Source organism: Lactuca sativa, chromosome 1, assembly GCF_002870075.4.
Source record: "Lactuca sativa cultivar Salinas chromosome 1, Lsat_Salinas_v11, whole genome shotgun sequence".
Classification (NCBI taxonomy): Eukaryota; Viridiplantae; Streptophyta; class Magnoliopsida; order Asterales; family Asteraceae; genus Lactuca; species Lactuca sativa.
The window spans coordinates 56651632-56666704 of NC_056623.2; the positions used below are offsets into that span (position 1 = coordinate 56651632).

General features: G+C 35.2%; 1 protein-coding gene across 1 annotated transcript; it reads left to right on the top strand.

Annotated features, from left to right (window-relative positions):
- Positions 1–1412: 1412 nt before the first annotated feature.
- On the top strand, positions 1413–2996 carry LOC111891323 (uncharacterized). The gene is made up of 2 exons (XM_023887381.1): positions 1413–2330; positions 2457–2996. The coding sequence occupies exons 1-2, from the start codon at positions 1413–1415 to the stop codon at positions 2994–2996; spliced, it is 1458 nt and encodes a 485-aa protein (XP_023743149.1).
- The last annotated feature ends 12077 nt before the right edge of the window (positions 2997–15073 follow it).

Genomic DNA, 15073 nt, shown 5'->3' on the forward strand with positions numbered 1-15073 from the left:
CCAGGTCCTCTACAGAATCTGAATATAGCGCTTTGGCTTCAGTTACTTGTGAAATTATGTGGATTATAAAACTTTATTATGATTTGGGAGTTAAAAATTTGTTTCCAGTAAATGTTTTTTGTGGTAATGATTCTGCTATTAAACTGGCTCTTAATCCTATGTTTCATGAAAAAACTAAACATTTTGAAGTTGATGTTCATTTTGTTCGAGATAGAGTGTCAAAAGGAATTTTAAAAATTGTTAAAATAAAATCAGAACTTCAAAGGGCTGATATTTTTACTAAATCTTTGTCTTCAAAACAACATGATTTCTTATGATCTGAATTGGGGTTATATGATCCGTTTAAGGTTGAGTAATTCATTCTCAATGTTTATCTTGAGAGGGGTGTTAAAAGTATATGTTTATGAGCAAGATTAACATTGAGAAAGGGTTACTTTACTTGAGTCATAATTGTAAAAATGTAAAGTTAAAAGTGTTTTAGTGTTTTTTAGTTTTGGATGTATTGTGTATTATCTTAATAGTGCAGGTACTGGAGCTAATTTAAAGGAACTTGGAAGCATGCGCGGATCTATATATTACGGGTTTGGTTTAATGGGTTGAACCGGATATATATATATATATGTGTGTGTGTGTGTGTGTGTGGTTAATGTTCAGATTAGGATATGAATGTGTAAGCGTACACTTAATCGAGTCTCTTCATTCTCTCATCTTCATCTTCTTCAGATTAGGGTTTTAGTTAACTCTAGTCTCTTTTGTTCTGATTGAATGTTTAGTTGGAAAACTCTGTAATCTGTTCTTGTTGTCTATTTTGTTTGAGGGTGAGTGTTATGTAGTGAGGTTTTGATTTGTAAGTTTCCTGAAAACCAACTGGATCTTATTAATAAAAGATCTGTTGATGTTGTGATCTTATCAATACCATTACTAGTTTAAAATATTGTGGAACTCCTTTCTTCAAGGATGCATGAAAATGAAGCAAGGATTTGTTATTCCCTTTGTAACTATCCCTCAATTAAATGGATTATTTTCTAAATAGGATATTCCAAGTATTTGTAATGCGTTTAATTTGGATCATCTTAGCCACATTATCCATTTACCAAGAAGCTTTCAACCGCCTACTTGACGTCAAGAAGGAAAGGGGGAGGAATTAGGAATGTTACATATACAACTAAACTGACAAAAATGAAAATAAAAATCTTGATCAAAAATTCCTGGAACTTACAAACAAAATATATCTTTCTTAAATTCCTATATATGTATATACATCAAGCATCAGTTAGCTAGCTCTTTTCGTACTACATTTAGTAGAATATTCATTTCTCTGGTTTCCCAATATGCAATGGAAATCTCCTGCGGACGCGATGCCTTGGGTGGGATTGTATGTTTGCTTAGCATCTCTGGTTTGCACTCTAGCAATGGCAGCCGATGCCTTCCAAGGCTTTTGGCAATGGAAAATCTGGTTTCCATGCAGATTTTTCACAATTAACGCTGCTTCTATCACACTGATAGCAATTGCAATTAAGCTACCAGTGGACCTAGACACCGACATGTCTGACGCAGTTTATATGATCGCAAAGTCTGCAAGCATGATTTTCTTGGAGACCATGGTAGCCAACTTTCTCCCATCTTTAGGGCTTATTGATGACAAGGAACTTCTAATGAACATGCTAGCCTTTGGGATACTCATAATCACCAGTAGTGTAAATGTTTGGATCCAATTTAGTACTATCGGGCCTTTCACAACCCCAATACAATTGGTAATATTGATACTTCCGCTTCCATGGCCATTTTCAGTAGCTATGATAGTTCCAGCATCTAGAAGAAGTTTACAACACCACTATGAGAAGTTGCATGGATTGGCTTCAGATCCTCAAGAGATAAACTTCTCTAGCAAGAGACTCATTCGGTATGTTAAAGAGTATTGGATGATGGCAGAGATTGGTAACCCCCAATTTGTAATTGCATGTTCACCGGTCTGTTCTGCTTTTGGGGTCATATGCATACTTCTTGCTTGTGTTTCATGTTTTATTTTGGTGACCCTGTTTAATGATTTATCCAACTTCCAATATGGAAATTCAGATTATAAGTGGTCAATCAACGTGATTGTTACCTTGCAATTAATTGGGGCAATAATTGGTAGTATAGCACCAATTTTTAGATGTTTGACTGCCATCAGTCATTTCAACCTCTCAATAAAATGGACCAAGAACCATATAAATGTGTTCAGAGTGGAGAAACAATGGATCGAAAGGCTTCAGCTGTGGAAACATAGCCATGTTAATTCACATATTGTAGGCCGCCATTGCACAAAGGTTTTCCGCCATTGCACAAAGGTTTTCTGCAACATCAGAAACATAATTTTGAACTTTTGTATCGCACTTCAGATATTGGTCGTTGTTATATGTAACACAATATGTCTCATTCCCAGATCTCTTTTGATCTTATTCTCTTTGTTTTAGTATTTCTGTAAGTCATTATTGAAGAGATTTAAAGAAGAGCCAAATGTATCTAATGGCAATGTCATACTAGATGTGGAAGAAAATAGTGCTTATGTCATACAAATTGAAGCCGACACAAAGCTTTCAAAGAGAATATTAAGAAGAACACTCAACTCCATAATTCAACTTCTTCATGAGGCTGAAGAGAAAGAGCCAAGAAATCTTACGAAGCTTCTCAAGAAATCTACAGGATTCTACGGAGTGGTAGAGTTCGACAATGACCAAGTCCCACGTTTACATCAAGAAGAAATGCAGAACTGCTGGAGCTTAGTAACAGTAACATTAACAGCCATTGCCCTTGCACTTCCTAAAATTGCAAAGTGCCATGTCAAGGGGTTACTTGCTGGTATGAGGGAAGGTCTCGAGTTTGTAACACATATTGAAGAAAGCCTCAATGAAAATGGTGGCTGCGTAAAAGCAGCAAGACGTGTGTGGACAGACGTTGAAGTATACTGCAGGTGGCTACAAATTGATATTCAAAAGAAGGCCCGTAAAGGATAAACATCAAAGGAGATTCTTCAATGGTTGGGTGATGAAGCAGCAAAAATTGTGATACAGTTTAAGAGAAGGAAAAATGTAAGTATTGATCACTCACTTCGTAAGTTCATTGCTGCAAGTTCCATGTATAAGATCAGCCAAACCGTACTGCTTCACTGTAGTGAGCAAGAAAGTTAGCCAACCATAATCGCAGATCCGCTATGTGCTTGCTTTACCAACTTGCCACGTGTCATAACTATGAAGTATCATGAAGATGCAATAGAGAAAAAGGAAGAGAGCATCCGAATTGCAGCTAAGCTCCTTGGTAGATCAAGAAAGATCCTGAAAATACTTAAAGGACTCCAACTTCCCAACATAGACGTGGACTCGATGGGGTACATTGATAAGTGGCATACATTACGAATGAGTCATATACCCAATGGTTCAATCAGGTTTCAACCAGCTTCTTCAAGTTCTAATGAATCTTTGGTATTAACTATTATTTGAGGTAAGTCATCTTTAGTGTGTACTCAAGAAATCTACTGAGGCTTCTTATCGTTTAGCGTATCTATTGATTATATTGCACGTGAGCATCATGTGAACTTATGACACATCATGTAACGTCCTAAAAATATTGAGTAAAAATTTCTTCTAATTAATTTAAAATCATTCATTCATTATCCCAAAAGATGATCATAGTAAAAGTATTCTCAAAACATCATTGGAAAATCATAAACAATTATTGCGAAATAAATCTTCAGGGGATACAGTGTGATCAAGTTGGACCTTCCATTTGAAATTAGTGGTACCTGAAAACATTTTAAATATAAACTGTAAGCACAAACCTTAGTGAGTTCCCCAAAATACCCTATACCATATATACATATTAGCTCGAAGTTGTATATATATATATATATATATATATATATATATATATATATATATATATATATGTATTTCACCCCCGTATCTATTTCACCCCTGAGTCTATTTCAACTCAATCGTTATTTTCCAACAGTACGGGTCTGTTTCACCCTCGAGTCTATTTCAACTCAATCAGTACTTTTCAAACCGAACGGGTCTATTTCAAACCACATACAATCATCATACAATCATATCAGCAAGAGTCGCAAAGACAACAAGCACATACAGGCATATTAGCAAGTGTCCCAAAGACAAGTATCATCCTACAACATAATCCAATGTATCAACATTGATGCCTTCGACCCACGAGTACAGTGAAGAGACTCACCTCGATCCGTAAATGAAGGTAAATATCCCAACTTAATAAGCCCAAATACCAAGATAACTCCTCACTTGGGCAAATGACAATTTAACCTTCTAAGTCCTCAACCAACAACCCCTCACAGTTGACCAAAACTCAAACTAATCTAAAAGTCTACGATCAATGTTTCGTTGACTTACGTGTGGTGTACACCTAGTTCTGCGTACGGCGTAGAGCCTTATCTAGAAAACAGGTGAAAATCGGGCTACGTTGGGCACCCATATTACAACCGCGTATAGTACCTATTGCCAAACTTCATTTTAAGCACTTAAAACATTACGACCTTTCACTCAAAGCTCACATATGGCTCTAATAGCTTCATAATGGATAACATTTCCAACTTTATCCATTTGGATGGTCCAAACAAATAAGATCTAGTCTCTAAGTCTTAAAGGGACGAAAAAGGCATCTTTCTTAACTTAATTCATTATATCCAAGTCTCTAACCTTCATATCTTAATCAATATGATTTTTAGATGGATAAAGTTTCTAACTTTATCCATAACAAGGTTACAAACTTTCAAGATCTAAAATTTATGCATTAAAATGACCAAAAATGATAACACAACTTGCATGGCTTAATGAACAAGCACTAAAGCACAACTTTTCAAGTCCAATAAGTCCAAAGAGTGTTCCATATAGATCAAAATGTGTTGGAGTTCCTAAAACTCACTACAAGAAAAACAGCCTTTTACGACGCTCATTGCGCATCGTAAAAGGCTCAGACGACGCGCAAATGCGCGTCAAGGAAGGCCCTGTCATAAAGAGAGACGACACGCTTTTGCGCGTCGTCTATAGACGACGCGCATTTACGACGCCCAATTACGGCGAGCGTTTACGACATGCAATGCGTATCAACGAAGGCCATGTCATAAATGAAGACGACATGCATTCGCGTGTCGTAACCTTACGACGCACGTGTTAATGACACGCAATGCGTATCAAGAAAGCCCCTGTCAAGAAAGGTCATGTCATAAATGAGGATGACACACATTTTTGCGTATCGTAAATTTAAATGTTTAAAAAAAAATTATATGTTTATTAATTTTTAAATTAAATTTGCATTTAATTTCTCATAATAGAAATAAAATACCATATATACAAAAAATACAATCCATTGCATAATATAAAATAGAATTTCATACTAAAAAAATAAAATAAATTGCACAAGTTATAATGTCATACAAAGAATCATTCAAATGTTAAACAAAAATAATACATTGCTAACATGGGTACTACTTCTTCAAGTCTTGATGAATAGTTGTTGCACCTCTAGATAAAACTTCCATCCACCATCTGTCACTTTGGAAATCAGTCTGTACATGTCTTATATATCCACCAACCATATATTTATATTGTAATTTTAAACTAACTAATAACTATATCATATTCAAATCAAATGGAATTACCAACCATCAACACCAATAGGCCAATGCGGAGCCTTAGTTGCAACATCGAGGCATTGCAGAATTGCTTGCTCTTCCTTCATTATATATATATTGAAAACCCTACACAACACAACACAAAGATATTAGCCACTTTTTTGCATCATAAAAGAAAATGACCTTAACAAACTTGCCATATCAAGAGAAGTCATGAATGACCCTTTATACACTCTAACAACAGCTACTCCATGTTTCTAGCTGTAAAATAGGAACAGCCTTTCCAGCAACAATCATCAGCTCCATTACAGGTGTTCCCCCTAATATGAGATTTACAATTTTCAAATCACAAATCCAATTTGTCAAAAAGAAATACATAATTAGCAATCTTATTTACTTTGAAAAAGATAAAACAATATGCATATAGATAGCTTCTGAGTTCTGACTTCCCTTAAAATGTTAGTAAATGAGAATTTTGTAAACTAGTTACCTTATTGATAAAATTGAATGTTGAATGATTAAGAAGTTTAAATAAACAACTTAAATTACCATTTTAACCCTTTAAAAGAAGAGGGAGGAATTGGGAGTGTTCACATACCTTCTTCCCTTTTACAGACAAACCCCTCCTTCAGAAGTGTACGCAGTCGAGAATAGTCAAACTTTGTAGATTTTCTGGTATTTCTGATTTCAATACGTCTGCATGATGTAAAATCACCACTACTAAGTAAGCAAGTATGATCATTTAACTGTAAACGTATTAATTAAAAAACAAGCTTGCCAGCATATAACCTAACACATAGATCAACATATAGTGTCTTATAATCAACTAAAAAAATTAACCTAACATTCAGTGAACCTTGATATCAATATAAATAATAATAATAAAAAAAAATACTAGAAAAGGATAAATAAAATCTTTTTATTTGAGGTGGGAACAATTGTCGATTAAAACTGAACTAAGGATGATTATTTAACATTTTCAAAAAAACATACTAAATTTGCAATTCTAGTAAATTATAGGGATCATATTTGTAATTGCTATATTACTATTTTTTTTACGCACGATATAATTCAAAGAAGAAAATCAGGGTATTGTTATCTTTTGACAAAACGCAGAGATATCTTGATTTCCGATTTCCTGATTTACTTTCACTTCAAAAGGTAAAGTTTTTCTATTTGTAAATTGATTTTTGTTTTTTGCTTGATTTCCAGATTTGCTGATTTCATTCTTTATCAACTAATCAGTAAATTGGTTTGTATTATTCTAATGTTATTGAAAGAATGTATGAATAATAAAAATGACGAGGGCCTTTCTATTATCGCAAAAGTAATGAAAGAAAAAATTGACAACTACTTTGGCGATATTAAAAAAAACGAACATCTTTTTCTGGATGTTTTTTTTATAGATTTGCATCCAAATTGGTGCAAAGTTAATCTAAGATCAGATGGAAGGGAAATTGTAAACATAAAAATAAAGAATATTCCAGTCGCAACAAGTTATAAAAATAAAGAGGAAAAGAACAAGAAACATCAAACACGTACTCCTTGACATGGGTGGAATTAGCTTCGAAGAAAAAAGGTTTTGGCGTTCATTCAGGACTTTCCTCGAACAAGTCATGGACGACTAAATTAACAACATCAACAGGTTCAGCCATAGTCGTGAACAAAGAGCTCCATATCGCAAGAAAACAGAGGTTAAAGCATCATGAACTATTTATAAACTCTTAAGGGAAGAAAAGAGTGAACCTGCGGTTAAACTCCATGAATCAGCAACAATAATCAACTGATATAGTACTCAAAGAATGCATCATGAACTAAAGACAAACAAAAATATTAAAATTCACATGAAATGATGAAATGACTATAGGTGCCTTACTATTTATAAACGAATATCAGTACAAATACTAGAGAAGACTATTCTAAGGATTAATTACCATAGACATTGTTATGCCTTCAAGAGCATGACTATGCAGCAAAATATCACGAAAATTCGCTGGTGATACACCAAGATCAAAGTCATAGTATAGCTCCTATCAATCGAGAAAATAAGTGATGGATAAATAAGCAATCAGATTACATGATGCATTGGTAAAAAAACTCACATAAAGCAACTGAGAAAATCCAACTAAATGTAGTCTTCTATGTTCCAGTAAGATTCCAAAGCCTATATATAATTTGCATAAATTAACTGGTGCACACTTAGCAATTGGAGCAACATGAAAAATGGAAGAACGAAAAAAATAGGGCAATATTTTCTCACTTGCAACATCTGGATTTCCAGGAGAATGATTCTTATCATTTGGTGTACAAATTTCCTAAAGATGTTGGACAGTATAGTCTTTACAACTTACAATTTGAAGCATAACTCTTCTGAATGCCATGAATGGTTCTAACAGGCTCATATGTAACTGTGCACAATTCAGAATACAGCTCCATTTCGTATTCAACCATGACAGTTGACAGCTGCATTAAATAATTCAACACATTAGCAATTGACAACTAATACTAATAAGAACAACTACCAATATGAGCAATTTCCAAGTAGCACTTGGTCCATGTTGGGGGTCAATGGTCTAGATAAAAATAAAACAGTAGTTGATGATACTGATGCAATAAAATAAAACATGTAAACACCGATAAGAACTGACATAGTATAAATCCATCCCGTTCTCTAGAAAGAATTATTGGATGCTTAAATTGGTGCTCAAATCATAGCAAAGTTGCATCATAACAAAAGGTGTAAGTTTATTTGATCCATCATAACAAGATATTTGCTGAATAGATTGATTTACCTCATCCCAATAGGAATTGTCCATTCAAAGATAAACTGCTAATATGATACATCCAGGCTGAATGTAACTTTCAATATCAGTACGACTGTGTAATAACCAGTCAAGAATCTGAAATTTACTCAAAATTAGTTAAACCTAATCCAGTAATAATAATTAATAGTCAAAACCCAAAGTCTACAAAACTATGATTCTGGAGAACAAGAGGCAACTCATTAGGATCTTTTCCAAATAGCTTTAATATAATTCGGTCTGTACGACTCTGAAAAAAATCTTAATGAAAATATAAATAAAACATGGTCAAGAGGCAACTCATTAGGAATTGGACAAGTTTTTTGGGTTATTTTCAATGTTGGGGTTGATGAGGGTATTCATGCCTTTTACATAAACAATTATAAAGATAAATTTTATACTTCTGGTTCCCTACTGGAACTAGATGGTGACTGTGTTCGGGTGCCTACTTGTTAGAAAAAGTAATCGTCTGAGAGTTGAAAACCAATAAGATTCAAGTTGTTAAAAGTCAAAAACATATTATAAAAAATAAACTGAAAATAGAATAGAAAAACAAAAACTAACCTCTACCATTACTTGGTGATTTCTTGATTAAAATAACATCACACCATCATTTTACATAAATAATACTAGTGATTAAGAGGAACAACCGGCTATCTGAAAAAGCAACCTGAGAAAGCAGATCTGCAGCTATGTGAACTGGACTAGCATATTTGTCATGAAGCTCAAGAACTGCAGATAGCCCTGCAGGCATGCCAATGGATACCTTAGCCTCACTGTTCTGTCAAGTGTCAATATACAAAAATAGTTAGGTTTTTATATTAAATTTGTTAAAATTTTGTTTTTTTTCACAAATGGGATCACATAATTGGAGAATCATTTTTGTAGCCATCACATACTGATTTCCAGGGCCATAAATCTTCGCGACCTTAGGACACCATGTTCAAATTATGTTGTTCAATTTCATCTTTCCAACTCTACCCTCCATGCCATTATTAGTTTCAATAGGACTGGGAGCTTTGTTATATTTGACAAATATGTGATCTGGAAAGCAGTTGGAGTTCCTCTATCCACCATTGAAAGATTCACATATCAATTCTAATAATTCACAGTGGTTCACAATTCATGTAACTCCCTGTTAGATGAAAAAAAGAAAAGTCCACATAGTTAGATGGGTTGGATTATTTCGATTATGATTACTTAATATTTTCACTGAAACTAATCAATTGACATGAGCAAAAAACAATCTAATTACTAATAGGGAATACCGTAACTTAAACCATGAGGAATCGATTTCATAATCCAAGAAGAAAAAATTACAAATCAACCATAGTGCCAAACACCACTAAATGAAGTGGAAGCAAGAAAGAAGAAAAGAGTGGAACTCTACTAACCATTACTATGGTCAAGCGATTCAGATAAGAAAAAAATGGAACTCGATTAGCTTGGAGAGGAGCGTGAACAAAGACTAGTTATCATTTTTACCTGATTTCCAGATTTCACTCATGTTTCCTCGTCTTCTGTTAACCATGTCTACACTCCATTGCAATCAGCGTCTTCGTGATTCTGAAGGAACGATACAATATCGATTCTAGCTTTGCCCAAAAACCCTAGCTTCAATGGCCTTGTGAGCATTCATTGACAAACGAGACTCTAACCCTTTGATCATGGTGACCAGAACCCCTTCAATTTCAATAGGAACCGAAATCCAAGTTCCAGAAATAGTTGATTTTGTTGCCCTATGAATGTAAAGTGTTCAATTTCTTGTGAGAAATGAAGCAATAAGGATCGATCTATGGAGGATGTGGGTCATAATTTGAGGAATGAAAAAAAACCCTAATTTAAGGATGTGGGTTGATTTTCGGTATGCAAAGCCAACGGGGTGCTTATAAAAAGCTTTGAGAAGCATCTGAGTCAGTGTTCTTATCAAAGGCTTTGAGAAGCTTTGAGAAGCATAATAAGTCGTAACAACGATAAGTCAATTCTACATGTTTCATTCTCTTTTCGTCTCTGCCTCAGAGGGAGACTAGGGCTTGAAATTTCTTGATCTTCAGAGAGACACTAGAGTAGAGATCCAATGAGACGATTAACAAGTAAGGTCAGGATTAGGGGAGAAGCGGATTGGAGAGGAGGGAAAGGAGAGAAACGATTGTGAAGATGAAAGATAGAAAAAAGGTAGAAAAGAACAAGGCGGGTTTTCAAAATTTTGGGGATTTCATTTCCCCCTATCTACTAAACGCGCGTTCAATAAAATTATAAAGCGACGCTCATAGAGGACGCGCGTTTAAGATACGGTGCCTTCCGTGTTTTTAATTTTTTTTTCTTATAACACTCAATTAAGGGCACGCAATAATGCGTGACCTAAATCCTTAAATTTTTTGAAGAGATGACACTTTTTTTAATGTCACTCTCTTTTGCGTAACATAGATCAACGAGTGTCGTGGTTTGCACGTCGTAAAAGGGTCTTTTTCTTGTAGTGACTCCCAAAATACAAGCTCAAGGGAACAAAAAGTGGCAAATATGAAAAATAAGTAGATCTATGAAACAAATGAGCAAGTTAGAAGCTTTTTACACACAATGGTCTAGGAATGGAGATCTATACTTGAACCCTTCTTCTATACACTTTTCCACCACATTGCTCTTCAAGATTCAACCATCTAATGGAGAAAAAAGCTCATAAATGATGTCAAGGCTCAAAAACAAGTAAGAGGACCTAGGTTTTCTCAAGGAATATTCATAGGTGATGGAGGTTGGCCATGAGACGATATCCCGTAAGTTAGAGCCATTAAATAAGGCTTAAAACCAAATAATGATGGATTTGATCTACTGTTATTACACCTTGCATAGCATAACCTACACCATATGTAGGTTATTAAACCTGCATCCAATATTTTAGCATTTACGACCTGCATAATTTTCCTACGCCCTATATAACTTTCTTACACCCTACGTAGGACAAAACCTCCAATTTCCACTTCAACTTCAAACAACCATAACTTCTTCATTTTAACTCCGTTTTTGGCATTCTTTATATGAACATAAAGTTATTGAAAATCCCCATAATTCTTTCTAATTACTTTTGACTTAAAACATATCGAACTGAAATCCTTAATTAATGAAAGAAGTCTGAAACATCACTTTTCCCATTTTACCCTTTGACTCCAAAAAGCAATCCAAAGGCTTGGATCATATAAGCAACATTATCATCATACAATAGGGTCTAAAAACTATTACCTTGAAGCCCAAGACCTTTACTTGATCCATTTATCGTCCACAATCCTGAAATAAGAATCATCTCGAAATAGGATGTTACACATCATCAGGTAATTATTGATTCAGCTAGAAGTTAGTTAGATGGTTAGTTGTTTGTTAGTTGTTAATAAGAAAACAATGCAAATGTAGTTTCTAATATAAATACTTCTTCAATCAATAAACAAATCAATGATCTAATTACATGAAATTGATTCTCTCTCGCTCTTACACTATCTTAATCTGTTCTATCTAGTTAGAATGGTATCAGGCAATTGATCCATAACACTTCTTCAATCATGAATTTGAGTCATGTTATCGATCATCATTCCCATTCTACTTCTTTTAATAATTTTGTTCTGAATTGCAAAAACCATGATCCAAATATGTTTTTGGTATCCACTCATCTTTCTTGTAATGAGTATTACATGTAGCAGAAATATTCACTTAAAATTACAGTAGGAGCAAAGAAGAAAGTTGGATTCATTCATGTGGAATTACTAAGAAGCTTGATTCAGAAGGAAATGAGCGTTGATAACATGGTCTAACCCTTGTTATTGAATAATATTTTGAAATAAATTTAGTGCTTTCATTTTCGCAACTACTTTCCATGAATTAAGGCTAGAACTTGCAGAATACTTTTGAGAAAGCAACGGTCCTATGATCTATCAACCTCAAAGACAAATTTCCTCGATAAATCAAGGTGAATATTTTGTTTCTAAATACTATATGAATCAAGAAATTATGAGATCAATTGAATAGTTTAGTCCAATTACCTATCTGTAGTTGTGGATCTGGTAAAGTAATGCCTGATTTTACTTCATCTACTCGTCTCATGCAATTTTTAATTGGACTCTATGATACGTATGAAATTTTAAGAAATCAGATTATTAATTTTGATGCTTTTCCATCTGTTCATAAGCTGTATTCAATGGATCTAAGTGTTGAGAAACAAAAGGAAGTTCAAATTAAATTTGCACTTATTAATGAAGTATTTTCCATGCTTGCTAAATCATTAAATTCTAACATCAATGAGAGAAAACACACATATCCATGTATCAAACGGAAGACCGGTATAATTTATTTCGAAACTATTTAATTTTTGATTTTTTTATTAATAGACATATACATTACGGTTCTACAACCGTATTCAATTTCCTAGATTAGCGTACTAAATCTTCTCATATATTACGGTTCCGGAATCGTATTCTATTACTTAGATTATTGTACTCTATATTCTTATAGATTACGGTTCTACAACCGTATTCTATGCATAGTTTACCATATTATATCTTCTAAATAGAATACGGTTCTATAACCATATTTTATTGCTTCTTTAAATAACACACGTTTTATTAGAATACGATTCAATGTCCGTATTTTAATTGCTTTTTCAACCGTATTTTATTTTGGATTTTGTAGTAGTGCTTGATTGGCGTATTTGAAGTTCTCATCATGGCCTCACTAGTTGGTGGTAGGAGGGTGGTGATTCTAGTTTGTCGAGGACGGTGTTGTGGTGATTTTTCAGTGCTTTCAACATGGGCAGCCACAAGGGGGCCACCGGATGCGGTTTCGGTTGTGGGCTTGCCTTCACGAGTAGATGGCAATGATGTTCAGGTTGAAGCATGCTACATGCGGTGTCCCATGACGAGAAGCTAGCTTTGGTTAATAACAAATGCCGCTGTATCAATTTCATTGGTAAGCCACCTACCAGTTGATGAACGAGGTGGTTCTCGGTTACAAGGCTTTCAACATCGTCCAATTGTGTTAAGGCATTGGCAGTATTATTCCATGGATGGCATAGATGAGAGCTTGAGGTTGTTGAGCTCATGGTCCAAGGTTGCTGCACCAGATCCCTTATTTTTAGAAAAATCAATTTTACTTTGTGTCGGGTTCCAGAATGCAAACTAATGCCAACTAGGAGGCTGTCAGAAAGTGTACCATATATTCATTGTAGAACAAGGGCATCAATTTCAGACCACGATTCGTAGGTTGCATCGCTGGGTTTGGGTGCAGGTGTTGTTATAATAATTCAGGTGTTTTCTTTTATTATTAAGCACGTTTTAAGTTTGAGTAGTTTAGAAGAATAAATCAAAGTAGTCAGAGAAGTGGTCCCTGGTCTACAGCAATTAGTCTAGTTTGTTTCCTAGTTTTTAGCTAATTTCTAGTTTAAATTCACAGGCAAATGTACGTTGTTTGTATCCTCAGTTTTGCTTTGCTTTTGTTCAGTGAATAAAGTATACATTGCCTCAATTATCCTCTGTGTCCTTTACTGTATCTCTGTGTTTCTTTGCTCATTGTGCAGCCTTCAGAGAAATTGTTCCAGTTTTACCCTTTTCCTGTTATTATCAATTTTTGTCCCCTTCTGCATTTTCCTTTGCTGTACTTTGTTTCCTATCTTGGTAATCAAAGTCTTTATTACCCCTGCAAAAAACCCAACACTTGGTATCAGAGCAAAGTCCTGGTGCATGCCCAAGTATCAATCTCGTGAAGAGATGACAGGAAACAATGGCAACGGTGATAAGGATAGTCAAATAACTCTCCACTATCCAATGTTATCAAGAACCAACTATGGAGCATGGGCGATCAAAATGCGAGTCTTCATGCAAGCTCAAGGTGTATGAGAAGCTGTTGAGCCCTGAACATCAAACACGGTGGTGGAGGTTAAGAAGGACAAGATGGCTCTAGCAGCCATCTATCAAGGAATACCCGAAGACCTAGTAATGGCACTAGCTGAAAAGAAAACTGCCAAAGAAGCATGGGAAGCCCTAAAAACGATGTTCATGGGAGCAGATAGGGTGAAGGTTGCAAGAATTCAGACCCTGAAAGCAGAATTTGAAGCAATGAACATGAAGGAGACAGAGGGAGTTGATGAGTTTGCTGCGAATGTGACCAACATTGTTAGTACCATGCGCACTCTGGGAGACTGTAGACGAGGCTTATGTAGTAAAGAAACTGCTCAGGGCGGTGCCATCCAAGTTTCTACAGATTGCCTCGACCCTAGAACAGTTTGGAGACTTGGACACGATGACAGTGGAGGAAGTGATTGGACGATTGAAAGCACATGAAGAAAGAATGAAAGGGCACAGTGGCAACGAAGATAAAAGGCTCCTATTACCGCATCAAGAATGGTCTGAAAGAAATAAGAAGAAAGGAGAGGGTGACACCAAATCAAAAGCAAATCATGGAGGATAAGGTAGATCACGAGGACGATGCAGAGGAAGAGGAAGAAATTGCAGTAGTCGTGGTGGTCGGGGTAGAGGTGGTTCTCATCACCAACGTGAAGGAAACTTCAGTGCATCTAGCAGTCAAGACAAAAGCAAAGTGCAATGTTACAACTGTCAGGAACATGGTCATTATGCAGCTGAATGCAAAAATCCAAGAA